Here is a 15,870-nt window from a genome sequence, read left to right on the forward strand (position 1 = left end):
AGAGGCTTGGGGAAGCACATCTGTTTTCAATCTGGAGCCCTTTGATGGCATCAAATGTTCTTTCCCCAGATCAGGGGGGATGGAAATTCTGGGCCGGCTGTGGCAGCTCGCAGCCCCGGCTCCAGCCACCGGGAAGGAGCGGCCCTTTCCTGGCCCGCGGCTGCGGCCCCTCGCCGCCAGCCCCGCTGGCCGGGGGCCCTTCTGCCGCCGCCTCCGAGGCCACTACCTGTCCCCGGCCACGGGGGCCACCAGGGCCACCACACACTGCGGGGACCTCTTTGCTTGCCGGCCTGAGGAGCTCCGGCCGCATCCTCGGTTTTTTGAGGTTTTTTTCCTATTCTCTTCTGTTCTTTTCACTTTACTCCCCTTTTGGTCTGTTTCTCTCAGTTCTCTGCTGCGCTCTTTCCTCCTCTTTTGCCTTTTTCCCTCTTCTTTCCTCTCTCCTGTTCGCACTTTCTCCTCCATTACCCTCGGTCACCTTTTCATCTGCGTTTCTCATTTTCGCCGTTCCTCTCCTCAGTCCCAGCCCTCCCGTCCAGGTGCAGCGCGGGCCGGCAAGGGGGGCCCTGCCCAGCACCCCCCGGCCCGGGGACTGCCCCGGGGGTCCGCAGCGAGCGGCTCCAGGCGGGGCCGGAGCCGCCAGCCCCGTGCCGGTGCCACGTCCCGGCGGGGCCGGCCTCCCGCGGGTGCCCGGAGCGGCGCGGAGCCGCCCCCGCCGTTTGAAGTGCGGGGCCGAGGGGAGGGGAGGGCAGCGCAGGGGCGGAGGGAGCGGAGCCGGCGGCAGCGGGGGCGGAGGGACGGGGCGCACCCGCCCCAGCGGCCCCACAGCCGCCCTGAGCCTCTCGGCCGGCGGCAGCTCCCCGCGCCGCCGCCCCGGCGCCCCGAGCCGGCCGCCGCCTCTCCCCTCCGGCATGTTTTAAGCCCGGCCCTGCCCGCTCCCCTTCGGGCTCCCCTACCCGCCGCCGTCGGGTGCCGTCCCGTCCCGTTCCCCCCGCTCCGCTCCGTGCGCGTTCCCCCCCTCGGAGGGCCGGCGGCTGGGGGGGCGCGGGGGGCGCCCGCGGGGGCCGAGGGCAGAAAAGCCCCGCTCGGCACCATGGCGTCCAGCTATGCCCACGCCATGGACAGGCAGGCCCTGCTGCCCGCCCGCCTCGACGGCCCCGCCGGCCTGGACAATTTACAAGCCAAGAAGAACTTCTCCGTGAGTCACCTGCTGGACCTGGAGGAGGCGGGCGACATGGTGGCCGCCCAGGCGGAGGAGGGCGGCGGCGAGCCCGGCCGGAGCTTGTTGGAGTCCCCCGGGCTGACCAGCGGCAGCGATACCCCGCAGCAGGACAGTAAGTGCGGGGACGTCCTCCCCTTCCATCTCTGGCCGGGGCAGCCGCGGCGGGCGGTGCCGGCTCCGAGGGGGCTCCGCTGGTGCCCGGCCCGGCTTTCCCCGCTCCCCGAGCCGCCCTGCTCCCGGTGCGGGGAGCCCCGGCGGGGTCGGCACCCGCCGGCGTGTGAAAACCCGTGTTTTCCCCCAGCCGCGTCCCGAGAAAGGGGCGACCTGCGCTAAGCCGCCGCGCCGCTCGGGTCCCGTGCCGTGGCTCTTGCGCCCCGCGGAGAACCGGAGAACATCCCGGGGGCAGAAGCGGGCAGATCCTCCATCCCCTCAGCCGGCATGGGCTGAGAACGGCGCTTGGCTGGACGGGGCGAGGCGCGGTAGGCGCTGAGCCGCATCCATCCATCCATCCATCCATCCGTCCCTCCGTCCCACCGTCCATCCATCCCACCGTCCATCCGCCCGTCCCCCCGGCCCGTCGTGGCGGGCACCGGCGCCGTGGTTTTGGGAGCAGCGGGAGGCTGCTCAGGGCTCTGGATGTGTCCGGGCCAGTGTCCGATGCCCCGCCGGGAGCCTCGGGGCTCGCCAACAGCCCGAGGGTGCGAGCGCGGCTCCCAGGTGGAGCGGCACATTCCCTCTCCCGGGAGCCCCGGTTCTCGCTGGTCCGGAGCCGGCGGGCAGGGCAGGGCAGGGCAGGGCAGGACGGCGGGGCAGAGCCGGCTCTGCGCTGCCCGAGCTGGGGAACTGGAGCAGCCGTGAGCCAGCGGGATGGGCGCCGGCTTGCGCACGTTTCCCAAACACCGCGTGTTGTTTCCCGAGGACAGCGCTGTCAGAAAGGCTGAGGGAGTGTGCAGGGTCAATAACTCCCCTTTACCCGCTCTCTGTTAAAATAATTATATCCCCGGCCGCAGGGACTGGCCGGGAGTTTCCGTGGAGATCCGGGCTGGCCGCGGCTGCGGACACGGGGGAGCTTCCGAGGGAGCTTCCCGGCGAAAAACGGGGGGGAAAAAACCTACGAAACGAGAAGCGAACGAAAATGCCAATTGCAATTTTCGTTCGCTTTTCGATTTTTTGTTGGTTTAAATTTTGGTTGTTCTTTTTTTTTTCTTTTTTTTTTTTCTTTTTTTTTTTTTTCTTTCTCCTGGGAGCCGCCTCCGATCCTCTTTTTTTCCCGTGGATCCGACGTGGTTTTCTCGGTATTCCAAAGGAAACCGAGCTGGGGAAGGGGGAAGCTTTCCCAAAAGCAGCCGCTCCTTGCAGGAGCGCCCGTGGGATGCCCGCGCTCGGCCCGGCCGGATGCGGTCCCGGCGGGGAGCATCCTCCAGGAGCGCGCTCGGGAACGGAGCGAGCGGGACCCGGCTGCCGGAGCGGCTCCTCTGCCCCCGAGAGCCGGCCCGAGCGCCGCTGGGACACGGCTTCAAAATATTTCCTTTCCCAGGACCCGAAAAATTGCAATTTCTGGCTCTAAAGGCGCGTGTGTGTGTTTTAGTGGGGAAAACAGCGATTACGGCTGCCCCCGATTCAGCTCCTTGTGCCATGGGTGAATCCCCAAGATAGCAAATGCAGACAATGTTTTTTTCACTTCTGCTCTGTACCCAATTTAGTTCATCATATTTTATTTGGATTTACTCCTGATTTACTCTGATTTACTCCTGATGTTGCCCTTTGCCAACTGCGAGCTCAGTCAGCGTGGAAAAGGGGAATTGCGTTTCACCAGTACTCACCTTGCTCTTAAGAGCATGAAAAGAACCCCCGCAAAAAAGCATTCTAAGCGCTTGTTTTCTAGACAGCACTGCTGAGCAGGGACCAAACTACAGCCTCAAATAATTTATAAATTCTCTGAGCACTGTCAAAGTTTTAATACCGTTGCAGTGAATTAGAAAGTTTTAGAAGTATTCTAAAGTAAGCAACGACAGAATTAAAAGGACAGGGGAGGAATAAATTCTTCCAGGTTTACTGGGCAGAACTGTCATCTCGGCTTTCTGGCTCTCTCATGGATGCATTTAGCACATCCCGGGAATCTCCGTGCCTCAGTTTCCCTACCTGCTGCATGTGTTCTGTGAAGTGTTGTGCAATCCATGCAGGAAAAGGACCGTGCTGGAGCTAGGAAGTGCAGCAGAGCTTTGAGCTTTTCTCGGTGAGAAATGCAAACTAGTTCAGTGGAAAAGCTAACACAGGGCTCAGTTGCTCTCCGTGTTTTTAAGTGAGAAAAGGTAAAAGCCGTTTGAAGAAATGGTGGATTTCTCAAGTGTAGTAAAAACTTTCTTCCAACCTGAAGGAAAGTCAGCTGGTGTGTCACGGATTTCTGTCACAAACTGAAGTAAAAAACCAAATTATTTTTGCTGTTTTTGTAGACATAAATTAGGAGAAGTAGTTTGATGCAGAAATGACAAGAGGTTTTATTGGGACGTTTGAGATTGAAGGAAATATTTCACCACTATTTTATTTGAGAGAGGTTCAGGAGAAAACGTCTCTCTCTTATTAAAAAGAAAAACCATTCCTGGGTGTAGCTGTGATTGTAATATGTACAGGGAGAGCTGTCCGTGGGCGAAGGAAGCTGAGTTTTCAGCAGTGCTGAGGAGCTGTCATTGTTATCAACTTCGGTTCAACTTCTAGCTCTGAAAACCTTACCCCAAAACCCTGAGAAACGTCAGGGCAAACCTCCCTGCCTCTGCTGCTTAGCTGGGAAGGCTTTGCAACCCCAGGTCCAATTTGTCACAAAATAACCTGTTAAGATAAAACCAACTCTTGCTGTGGTAGCACGACTTTGGCTCACTCTGGCTAAAGCTGGGATGGAAATGCAGGTCCCAGCTCAGTGAGGGGATCCCCCAAGCTTCCCAGAAAAGGCAATGAAGCTCCTATTTCTTTTTGTGCCCTTTTGAGGGTGACAGAAACCTGTCACTTGCCTGAGGGTTCACAAAGCTTGTGGCTCTGGGGTAATTATCAATTGTTGTTTGTTTGGGTGTTTTTTTTCAGATGGGTATTTTTGACTTCCGCTTTTTTGTTGTTGTTGGTTTGTTTGAGACTCACTGTGGATGGCTCATAAAATGGTGTGAAGAAAGCGTGAACAGCAAAAGAAAAATTGTTACGCTGGGATTTCTTTTGTAAGAAGCGAGTAAACCGTGCTTCAGTCCGTTACATGCTCAAGTTCTGTGTTTTGGGGTTATTGCTGTCCTTTAATCTCTCTTCAGTATAAAAGTGCTGGCTAGTCAGGGGGCTGATTCATAATTAAAGCTGAGTAAAGGCTACCTGAGTCCCCCCATGACTTTTGTCCTGCCCCAGTGAGCATCGTGACGCCTCAGTACTGCTGCTCCTTCTCAAGAAGTCCCAGAAACCCTGCTGGGACAAGGTGAGTGACGTTCCTCTGCTCAGGCAGGTCAAGCAGAGCTCCCGTGTGGCTTCAGCCCCTCTGCTCTGGCAGCAGGCTGAGGAAAGGCTTTTTCATCACACTGTTGGCTGATGGGGCTCGTCACCCCCGGCTTTTGCACAGATCAGAAATAGGTGTTATTTCAAGAAAGGACCGACAGATTCGGGGGGGCTGAGGATGGCTCTGTTCGCTGGAGCAGGGTTTGGAGGCAGCTCGGGGAGCGGCGAGTCACAGGCTGGAAGGATGAGCTGGGGCAGGGATCTCTCCCTTGCTGCCTGGGCTTAAACCATCTGACTGCTGCTCCTGGCTGTCTGAAACAGGATCCTGAGGACTTTGTGTCCGCTCCCACATGGCTGTTCATTTTGCCTTAACTGCCTCTTTTTAATCAGAACAAGTGAGGTTGTTGCAGGAGTAAAAGAGCGTGTCTAAGTATGGAATTGTCTGTGCTCCTGTGCCTCCCCATCCTTCACAAAAAAAAAAAAAAAAAAATACACCTTCGTAAAAGAGGTGGAAAAGCTCTGCCACTGCTTGGAAATGTGGAAAGCAATTCCTTGGGCTGCTGAGTTGCTGAGGATGAAGGTGAAAGAAGTGCCTGGGGCAGCTGCAGGGTTTTCTTTGCAAACCTTTGTGTTATCTTGGAGCATTAAGCATCTCTTTTGTTTGTAAATCACAGCCCTTATGCCCAGAAGATGCTGAGCCCATGTACAAGGGGATGTACAACCAATAGATAGAGGAGGGAAAAATTGATTAAACCTAGGAGTTTTCTTCCTGTCTTGTCCTGCCGGTGGACAAAGACTCTTCAGGCAGCAGCTGGTGCTGGTGTCCACAGGTTACACCGGGGTGAGCCAGGGAAACTGGCCGGTGCCTCGATCCCCGTGGACAGTGGCAAATCTTCCTCAGGAAAGACTCTCCAGAGTTCTCCTCTTCCAGAAACCGATGTAGGAAAAGCGAGGATCAGGTCTTTATTATTTTTGAGGCGCTTGTTATAAATTATCTGCGTGAAAAACGCAGCTCTTTGTCGGAAAAATCTTTGCGCGTGCCGGTTTTACTGCGCGGATCCTCGAGGCTTTGAGGAGACCTCGCTTGACTAAAGGTTGAGTAACAGATAACTAACACCAAGCAGTTGTTAGAAGTTGGATTAACTCCTTTCCATTTATGTTCCTCGGGCATATCTACCTAATTTTGTCCTCAGGCTGGAAGATGTCTGGTTACTGCAGCGAGTATCGCGCTGTCAGATATTTTTCTTACATCCCTGAGTCCTGCAGTTTGAAGTGGGAAAAGTGCAGTTTTGTGTTTGTTATGTTGATTTCTGCAGCTTCTGGACAAAGACAGAAGATGGAAATGTAGCTCTGCCACATATCTGGAGTCTTAAATAAAAAACTCCTCAAAGGAATAAACGAAAGTGTTCAAGGTACTGTTATTGACAAAGGGAAAAGAGCCATGTGAATTTAGAGGAGAGAGCTGGCTCTGTTTGTGAATGCTTTTCCTTTTGACGGGTGAAAAGAAACTTCTATTTGTTTGTGAATTTCACTTTTTTTTGATCATAATCAGTTTTGCTTCCTGGTTCTCATGGTCTCATAATTTGCTGATGGTATTTGTGTTTTCAATCCATCCACTCAGAGCTTCCAACTTTTTAATTCGAAAAAGATTCTGCCGAACGTTTTTACTTTCCCTCCTTCCCCCCTTAATGTAATGAAAACATTTCCATGAAAATTAGATTTTGAAATCTCTCATAAAAACCGAAAGGTTTGGTCTAAACTGCTTGAACGCTTTTAATGAACATCAGCTTTCTGTCATCTGCACCGAGTTTCCACTGCTAGCCGCTCTATTTTCCATCTTTTTGATGATGTATAAAGCAGTGATTGCATGGGAAAATATTATCTCAGGGTTAATTTGTGCAGGCCTTACTCACACGAGTCATTGCATGCGATTCAATGGACCACTTATGTCTGTGCCAGTGGATGAGTACTAGTTTTTGAAGACTTGACCAGCAGCCTTGAGTCATGCAAAAGGAGGTGGTTTTTTTGTTGTTGTTTTTTTTTTTTTTTTTTTTTCTTTTTTCTTTTTTTTTTTTTTTCTCGGCCAGTAGAGTATTTCTGTGCAGGCATGGAACTGTTTTGCTGTGTGCAGTCAGGAGCTGGATCCCTTTGCCTCTCGGCAGAAGTGCAGGATGCATCAAAATCTGTGAAAGCCTGAAAGGAAAAGAGCATAAGCAGGGTTGGAGAGGGAGAGTTGGGTCTTTGACAAGGCAGACACAGAATTACAGAACTGCAGTTTCTCCAAGGATGTATTTTTATTTTTCCCCCTGGCAACCTAGTTGACTCCCATGGTTTTTGACATCACCAGAATGACTTGATGGGATTATAGGTGTTTATTCCTGGTTGCGAGTTGTTTATGATATCTTTAATCGTTTTTGAAACCCATATTAAGTAGCCCTGAGGGAGTTGTGCTCCTGCTGGGCCTCTGTTGCATAATGAAGTACATCACGAATATTTACCAAGTGTCACAGTATTCCAGACTTGGGCCTCTGTTTCTGGAGAGGATGAATCACTGCACTGCTGGTTCCCCACCCTGCTCGCCTTTCCTAAAGGAGCCTTGGATTTTGGGGCGGATTGTGGAGATTTGAAGTGAGAATCATCACAGTCTGGCTGGAGGAGCTGTTGTCCACACCTCTGATGTTTGAACTGTCCTCTCGGCGTTACACGCAGGGTACAGAGAGGCTTCAGCTTCTGCTTGTGTGGTGGAGCTGGTTTTAAGTCTGGTGCCCCCAAGAAAAACCTGTTGTTTGGTTGCTACATGTGGGGAATAACTTCAGAAATATCTTCTGGTGGGAGAGCAGACAGCTCAAAGGAGGGGTGAAATCCCAGTGGGTTTTATGGCAATCTGGCAGCTATGGAGAAGGATGGCAGCAGTGCCTCCTCCTGAGGGGGAGATACAGCAGCAATTCAACCTCTTACTGCCCACTGGAAATCCCTGCAGAGGCTCTGTGTTACAGGCTGTGTCAGTGGAAACTCACAGGTGTAGATGTAAGTGCCACCAGTCCTACAATATAGGGATTTGTCCTTTGTCACCCTGTGTTGGGACAGTTTTCCCATTGTCCAGGGCCAGCACAGCTCCTCAGAAGTTCCTCAGCACCTCAGGGGCTTTTCAGCTGTGACTGGTTTTATGGAATTCCAGAATGGTTTGGGTAGGAAGGGCCTTAAAGATCATCCAGTTCCAATGCTGACACCTTGCACTGTCCCAGCTTGCTCCCAGCCCTGTCCAGCCTGGCTGTGAACACTTCCAGGGATCCAGGGGCAGCCACAGCTTCTCTGGGCAACCTGTGCCAGGGCCTCCCCACCCTCACAGGGAAGAATTCAGTCGATTTTATTCCTTACTGGAGATAATTTGAAGTTTTTCACCTCTGTATTTTAAATGTAGGTTTGCCCTGTGTTTCCTTTCCTGCACTCTTCCTGCTGGGCCCAGCTCATGTCTGTGTGTAGCCCTGAAAAATGCTGTGAGGTGGGGATGGGGGCTCAGCAGAGCTGGGCTGTCTCTCTGCTGGCACTTTGGGGGCATCACTTGAAGAGAAGTTTCTTCCAAGTGAGAATGTCTGGAGGATTCTGGCTGAGAAGGGAAGGGAGCAGTGGTGCTGAAGCTGGGGGCCACCTCCTGCAGTGGAAAGCTGGCATCAGCAAGGATGAGTCTCTGAAGGCCAAGAGGGAAGAGAGGCCTGATGAGCAAGCCAGGGAGCATCTATTTCAGCTTACATAGTGTTCTGGGCTCCTCTCTCACCTCCAGAGGCCGGGAAAAGGTTACACCACTGTTTAAAGCACTGTCCCAGACAGTCTGGATTTCATACGTGCCCATATGAAGTGAACATTTGCCTTGGGGTGGCAGCCCAGGACATCCTGGTGCCTCGTGTTCCTGGAAGGGAAGGTTAGATGAGAGGCAAAGGGAGCCAGCTGCGCTCTTAACGAATCACTACATCCTATTGCAGCATCCAGTTCATATTCCACCCAAATTTCCCCCCATTCTGGCTAGAGAAATTTTCCTACAGGAGAAACTCCAGCCAGTCAGCAAGACTGCTGGGCAGGGCAAATGTCCAAAGAGACGCTCAAGATCTGGCTGGGACCCTCTGCACGTCTTGATGAGCTGCTCAGGCAGCAAAACTGCTTTTGCACCGAGAGCTGGAACTCATCAGGAGCTTGGGGACACTGCTTCCTGCTCTGAGCCCACCAGCGGATGAAAATCTCCTGTGGCCTCCTTGACCAAAGCAAAATCAAAGTTACCCATGGTCCTGCCAGTCTGGAGCAAGAGGGAATTGCCAGCAGCAGCTGCTGAGTGGGCAGACTTGAAAAAGGAAAATGGAATCGGGCTCTGACAGGAGCAGCAGGGCACTGGGATCAAAGCAGGGTGCCTGGTGCTGATGGAGCAAGGATGGGTGGCTGCAGAAGGCAGCTTCCAAGTAGCTTCCAGCCCTCTCAGTGGAGGTGCTGTAGCAGTGGAGGTTTGAGTTCCTGGGGGCCTGGAGCTGCTTGCTCTGGGGTTTGTTGCTCGTGGCTGCTGGATGAGTGGTGGGAGAGCTGGGCTGAGCTGCAGCCGACGTGCCAGCAAGGCCCTCAAGACCTGCTCAGCGCCTCTGGAATTCATCTTCTTTTTTTGGAAGTGTCACTAATACGATCCACATTTGTTTAAAAAAAAAAAATAGCGGGATGCTTGCAGCTTTCAAAGAGCTGTCACTTCTCCCCGTGTCAGCTCAGCAGCGTCGGGGCTCTGTGGGGATGGATTGGACTTAAAAGGGAAAAGTGCCTGAGCCGTAACAGTGAAAACAGAGTGTTAATGCTCTGGGCCTGCTGCTGCAGAGGGCTGGCCTTGCTGGTGGCTCTGCAGGCAGCTCCTGTCCCCACCACGCCTGGCCTGGTTTCTCACAAAGCTTTACAGCTCTCTCCCTACCTTATGTCCCGAAATGCCGCTTTATCCTGCCAGCAGCCTCACCTCTTTTCCTGGATAGAAGGCACAGAGCAGAGGTTTGTGAATCCAGAGTTCCTGCTTGGAGTGGATGGTTCCTGTGCTGGCAGTGCTGGAGAAGGCTGGAGACCAGGCTGTGTCCCAGGGAAGGCTGGCTGTAGGCACGGGCTGGTAGTGCTGCCTGTCCAGTGCTGAGTACTTGAGTTTGTCAGAGCAAATGTGTTGGTGATCTCACAGTGAGGGAGAGGAAAAAAGCTCTCAGGACCAGCCCAGAGCCAAGCTCTGCATCCTGCTGTCTTTACTGTGCCTGCTGATGGGACTCTGTGTCTCTCTGTGGGAGCTGAGGTGGTGGTGGAAGCACAGTGTGGATTTGATGCACACACACAAGGAGTTGTGTGCTGCACAGTGTGGATTTGATGCACACACACAGGGCAGCCTGTTGAGGAGGGCATTTGCTCCATATGTTCCCCAGGCAGTGAGGGCCACTCCACTTGGGAGAACTGCAGGGCAGGTTTTTAGGGTCAGGTGTGCACTGGTGCTGGGAGCAGCCTACCCAGAAAAGGCTTGCACCTGAAATCTCGGTTGGAACAGGCAGCTTTGTATTCCTCCAAACTGCAGACCAGATGACCCAGCCTGCCTTTGGTTGCTCAAATACACCTTTGTGTGTTGGCCACAGAATCTTGAGATCTGTTTTTCTGTGTACTCGGTGCCATAACTTGACCAGGATCACCTTGCCATGCCTCAGTTTTCCTACCAGTATAGCTGGGTACTATGGCTATGAGCCCTGGGCCCTCATTTGGAATTTTCTGGCTATGTTGTGTAAGAGCTTGGCTTAAACAGCAGTTTGGGAAGCTTCTCCTTCTTCTGCACCATCCCCAGCAAATTGCTATTTCATCTGCCTGCCTTTGTGGAGTTAGCATTGAGAATATTCCCCTCCATGATCTGGAGCAATACCTCAGCAAGGTTTTTTCCTGCAGGGAACCCACCTGATGCTGGGGTGCTCCTGGGTGCACCCCACGCCCCTGGGGCAAGAGCTGTTTGTGGTGTGAACCCACCCAGGGGCTGAAACAGTTTCCAAAGGCAGATTTTTGCCACGTGGATGTGAATCTCCTGAACATCTTGAGGTGCCTGGGCTCTCCATGAGCCCAAAGGATGAAAAGGAGCAGCACGTGCCGATCAGCTGGAAGGTCCCCGGAGCCTTTGGTGGCAGGCAGTGAAATTCCCAGCGGCTGGTTGGGATGGTCACACTCTTTTTCTTGGCTACAGCCTGCTCTTGAATGTTGGGCCAAAAAAGATCGTTACTTACAGTTTGTTTCATTTGGAAAACTTCTGATACGTGTCATGGAAACTAGGAGGACTGCTCAGGACTAAGTGCTTGCAGCACTATGCTTGTTTGTGATTTGTTTTTCATTGTTTCTCCTCAATTTTTTTTTTTTTTAATCAACTAATCAGTAAAGAGAAACAATCACCTGTGATTTAGGAGAGGGATCTCTCATTGTAAATAATAAATTAGTGTCAGGAGACCAGGCAGACAGAATGGTTGATGAATATCCTGCAGGCTGAAAGTTGTTTATCAGGCCTGTTTGAAGACTTATGACTAACAAGCTCATTTACAGAGCTTGGAGTCTGTTCATGAACCGTTCTCCAGCTGGGAGGATGTGGGAATCATCAGAAAATGTATTCACAAGTTACTCGATCATTTAAAAAAAAACGATCAAACAAACAAAAGACTGGTTTTTGGAAGGGAACTGTAAATTCCTCTTTCCCCCCCACTGGGTTTTCTGAGGCATTCCCGTTAGGAAAATGCGGGGCCTGGAGAAGAATGCAGAACCCCACGTCTCTCACTAATGACCTATTTTGGTGCTAACCCTCCTGCTCAATGCCCTGCCACCAGCCAAGCCCCTCCAGCTGTGGGAGAGCTGCTCCCCACGGGAGCCTGGCGGGATGGACCCATCTCGTCTCCGCCACCGATTCCCAGCAGAGAAATTTGGCTTGCCGGGGGAAAAAGGCTGCCCGTGCTCCTCTGGTGTGAGATCACAGAGATTTCCCCACATCACAGTGCAGTGTTTCTGTGTGGTGCCCTGGCAAGGAGGGCAGCACGGGATCTGCCGGTGTCAAGTGCCAGCTGGAGCGCCGTGGATCCGTGCCTTTTGCAAATCTGCTTGTCTGGCCTTGGACCAGCTCTCCTGCTCAATGCAAAATGTCACATCTTTATGAGAGGCAGATGTTTCTCACCCCCCAGCATGTCCTACAGTTTTGCCTTGTTTGTGGGGCATCCCCTCACTGTGCTGTCAGCCTTGAGGAGGGCTCCAGGTGGGTTCTGTTCGGGCAAGCTGTGTGTCACGGAAGGTGCAAACTGAGTCAGAGTCCAGAGAAGAGGTTGAGAGCTCCGGCCCCAGTTTAGAAGGAAAGAAGAGGTGCTCAGGCTCAAGTATAAACTGATTTCCAAGCCCTCCTACTGCCGTTGCAGATGTGAGGCAGTAGGGAAATCCTCCCAGGTCTAGAGAGGATAAGGAAACCTTGGAAGAGATTTCCTTGGAAGGAAACCTTGTTGCGGCTTCAATCACAGAGCTGACTGAGACAAATGTGTCAAGGAATAAACAGCATAGAGCTCGTCCTACCTTGGGAAAAGGAATCCTCCCAAGTTTCAGTGGCTGCGTTGACTTTAGTGGGAGCTTGTTTAATCCTGAGTTTCATCTGTTCTGGCCAGCACAATGGTGCTGCTTCTGAATTTCCCCCACATTCCAGGCAAGTTGCTGTGCTGTGTGCAGCTGGGATGCCTGTGGGGCAAGAGACACCCATTGAGCTGAGGGAAAACGTGGCTAGGGAAGGATCACAGTCACTGGATGTAATGATGGAAAAGAAAAACTAGGATATGATTAGCAGGAAAACCACCTCAGAAATCTGCCCATCATCAGTCTGGGCAGGTTCACCCTTGCCTTTATGTATTTTGTGTGTTCCTCTGACCAGAGAGAGCCAGGGTCTGGAGGAGGTTACGGCCAGCAAATGAAGAGAATGCCTTGTTCTGGGGGGGTTGAAGAACTCTGTGTGGAGCTGCGTGCTGAATCCTGATTTTCTTGTTTTTTGATGCCAGGCTCCCTGTTCTCCCTGCCTCTCTTGCTACACCCATGGCGCTGCACTCCAGGAATCCTCAGAAGGACTTTGCTCTCTGCTCTGCTTCCCTGATCTCCACTCTTGAGTGGGAGCACTTTGGATTGTGTGATGTATCACTGGCCCTTTCAGGCCACGCAGTGACAAGGGTTCTTCCAGACACTTGTGATGATGGATTGGAATCCACATTTCTAGGACTTTATAGGTAGAACTCTTTCTTCCCCCTGCCTTTAATCCACCAGAGGTGGAATGAGAGCCAGTGGCTGCGAGCAAAAGCCAGACATGCATTCAGAGGAGGTAGGAAACGCATTTTTTAGCTGTGAGATGCTGTGTAATCACTAGAAATGACTCCAAAGGAGAGCGCTGGCTGCTGCATCCATGAATGTCTGGAAGCCCTTTTGGAAGAGCAGCTTTTGTCAGCCATGAGTTATTGGTCTCACTGTTGGGGTAACTGGGTGAAATGCTGTGGCTGAGTCTCACACAGAAACTGAAAAGCTCTGCTCTGGCTGAGGGACAGAGGATGTGCTGCAGAATCCGATGTCAGAGATGTTCCTGCCAGGAAATCAGGACACAGGACCAGATGGAGAATACAGAACTCCACTTGGTACGAGTCTGTTTACAGGTTTGAACCACAACATAGCGAGAAACACAACAGGAAAGCGATGTCCTCATCTCTGATCATAACTCAGGCCCTTCTGTGAACCAGCTGCCACACGTTTATGGGACAATCCCCTCTCCAAAATCCCACTGTTAGGCATAAGGGATAGGAAAGGCTCTGCAGAAGCTGTGAAGGGCAAACATCAGCCATGGGAATAGCCCGACTCTCTCTTGTATTTCAGGACCTCCTCGGAGTTTAATGCAGCTCTGAAGGCACCAGGCTTTGTTTGTGATTGCTGCTGTTTCTGGCCAGGTTGAGGCTCTCAGTGAGCGGTGTCTCCTGCCAGCTGCGGGTAAAATGAGGAAAACAGAGGGACCTACAGATCTAATCAGTGGTGGGAAGAGGGATAAACGTGCTCAGCATCCTCCTGGGACAGAACATCTCTGAAGTGGTGGAGTGAGCTCCCCGGAGAGGTCAGAGGTGGCTCTGCAGGGCTGGCACCTAGGGAAGGGTTTGCAGGGTTGGGATGATCAGAGCACTCATCCATCCCTGTGTCCACTGCTCTGCTGCGCATTCAGCAGGGGAAGAGCTGCTAAACCAGGAATACCCAGAGAGCTGGAGAAAGGCAGCTCTTCTGGGAAGGGTCATTAAACAAAGACCTCATGACTGGTTCTCTGCTCCAGCACTGAGCCCGTGGCAATGGGAGCCTTTCTCCACCTCGCTGGGGTGGTCATTTTCCAGCACTGATGCTCGGTGTTTGTGGACATGTGGTCATGGATGTGCTGCTGGCCAAGGAGTATGGAGTCGTGGAGGTTTCCAAATGTGCTCTGTTCCTAGAAGGGACACTGAGTAAAAAAAAATGTGCCGAGAAATGGTTTGGCAAGCAGTTTGGTTTGGAGGAATTACGCTCTCCATCAGTATGATTAATAACAGGGATGTGGGGGAAAGATCAAAATAATCAAACTGCTTTAAAAATTTTGCTGGGCTGAGCTGTGTTCAAAACTCAGTCTGGGTGTGAAAAGTCAGGTGGTCTCTGAATTTGTCCCAGACGCTCCAGGCAGGATTCAGGCTTCTGAATCAATCGTGGTGCCTCCCTAAGCACATGAAACCTGCCGCAGGCAGAGCCATGGCTGCAGCTCTGGGGTGTTTGTTGTCACCGTGTAGTGCCCAAGTACATCTTGTCATGTGTCACAGCTGAGACAGGGACTGGGAGAATCCTGTCTGTGCTGCACAGACCATCCCTGGAGACCACCATCAGCCTTGCCCGGGTCCTTCTGAAAACATGGTTATTCACCTTGATGATCAGGAGGTACCAAAAGGCAGGAATGGGAATAGGATCATCCTTAACTCTCTATGACATGGATGGATTTTGCTGCAGGATGTGCACTGGCTGTTAATTCTGTTTTGGGACATCTTCTTTGTGTGTGGTGTGCACACACCTGGTGTGCAAGAGAGAGGTGGGTACCTCCTGGGGAAAAAGCCCACCCTGACCTGAGCCTTTTACTTGTATTGAGAGAGCTGAGGTGATGCTCAACCCGCTGGAGTCAGGGATGTTATTAGCTGACAGCAGAAGCTCCTGGGGAAGCAGCACTGGTCTTTCCTCCAACAGTGTTGACAGTAACAAGAGCCAAAAAGAAGGGGATCTTCCTACCTAAAAATGTAGCCTGGCACTTCTCAAGTGAATTGCTTCTACGTGAAGAAGTGCAGATCCTGTTCAAATGCAGCAGGCGGAGAGAGCTTCTGTCAGTTCTGGCTGGACAGGGGAAGCCTTCTCCAAATTAAAGCAATTATGGAGAAAGCAGATGATTTGGATAAATACTTTGTTTCTGTCTTTCATTTAAAAACAGCATCTAAGTCGCAGGAGAAAAAAAGAAGATACTTTATAAGCCTTGAAAAGGCAGGGCATCTCTTAGTTTGAAATCTCTTTTCTTTTCTCCCGGAGTTTGCGTGGTGGAACTTTTCAAAGCTCCGAAGAAGTCAGCTCTGAACAGGCTTGTAAAGTAGAGAGCTAAAAGCCATGGGCTGGTGGCAGTGCCCTGTGTGCTGGGGGAAGGGATGGTGCTGCGGGACCATTTGGGGAGATGCAGAGGGGCTTTTCTGTTATTCTGGTGCCATCTACTGGTCCAAGCCCACAGGAAGGTCCGTGGCAGCGGGGAATGAACACTGGGCTGGCCGGGGTGGGGTGGCCAGCGTGCCCCCAGGAGCAGAGGCTACATCCCCGCCCTGCAGGGCACACAGAGAGAGTTGGTGCTGTGCTCCCCATCATCTCCATCTCTGCTTTCCCCACGATTAATTGGTTAAAACACCAAAATCTGGAACTCGGTCTGCTCAGTCAGCTCTTCCAGCTCTGGTCTTACCAGGAAGGCGAGGAGGGCTTATGTGAAGGTGGCAGTGGGTGGCAATGCTGCTCCTGCCACTGTGCACCTCTGGGGATGCCCATGGAGCAACCTGGGCTGAACTCTGCTGGGATTTTCCTTAGTTTTGTTAGAGCAGCAGTGAGACTCTGGGTTCTTGTGTCTTCTA

General features: G+C 52.4%; 1 protein-coding gene across 1 annotated transcript in view; it reads left to right on the forward strand.

The window, feature by feature from the left end:
• The first annotated feature begins 825 nt into the window (after nt 1-825).
• The window catches only part of PRRX1 (paired related homeobox 1), a 37,621-nt gene continuing 22,576 nt past the window's right edge, over nt 826-15,870 (forward strand). The window contains exon 1 of the mRNA XM_066324790.1: nt 826-1,334. Within this exon, the coding sequence (XP_066180887.1) occupies nt 1,094-1,334 (241 nt within the window). The 5' untranslated portion in view covers nt 826-1,093. The remainder of the gene's footprint in view (nt 1,335-15,870) is intronic.

The sequence above is a fragment of the Sylvia atricapilla genome, chromosome 9 (assembly GCF_009819655.1).
Source record: "Sylvia atricapilla isolate bSylAtr1 chromosome 9, bSylAtr1.pri, whole genome shotgun sequence".
NCBI lineage: Eukaryota > Metazoa > Chordata > Aves > Passeriformes > Sylviidae > Sylvia > Sylvia atricapilla.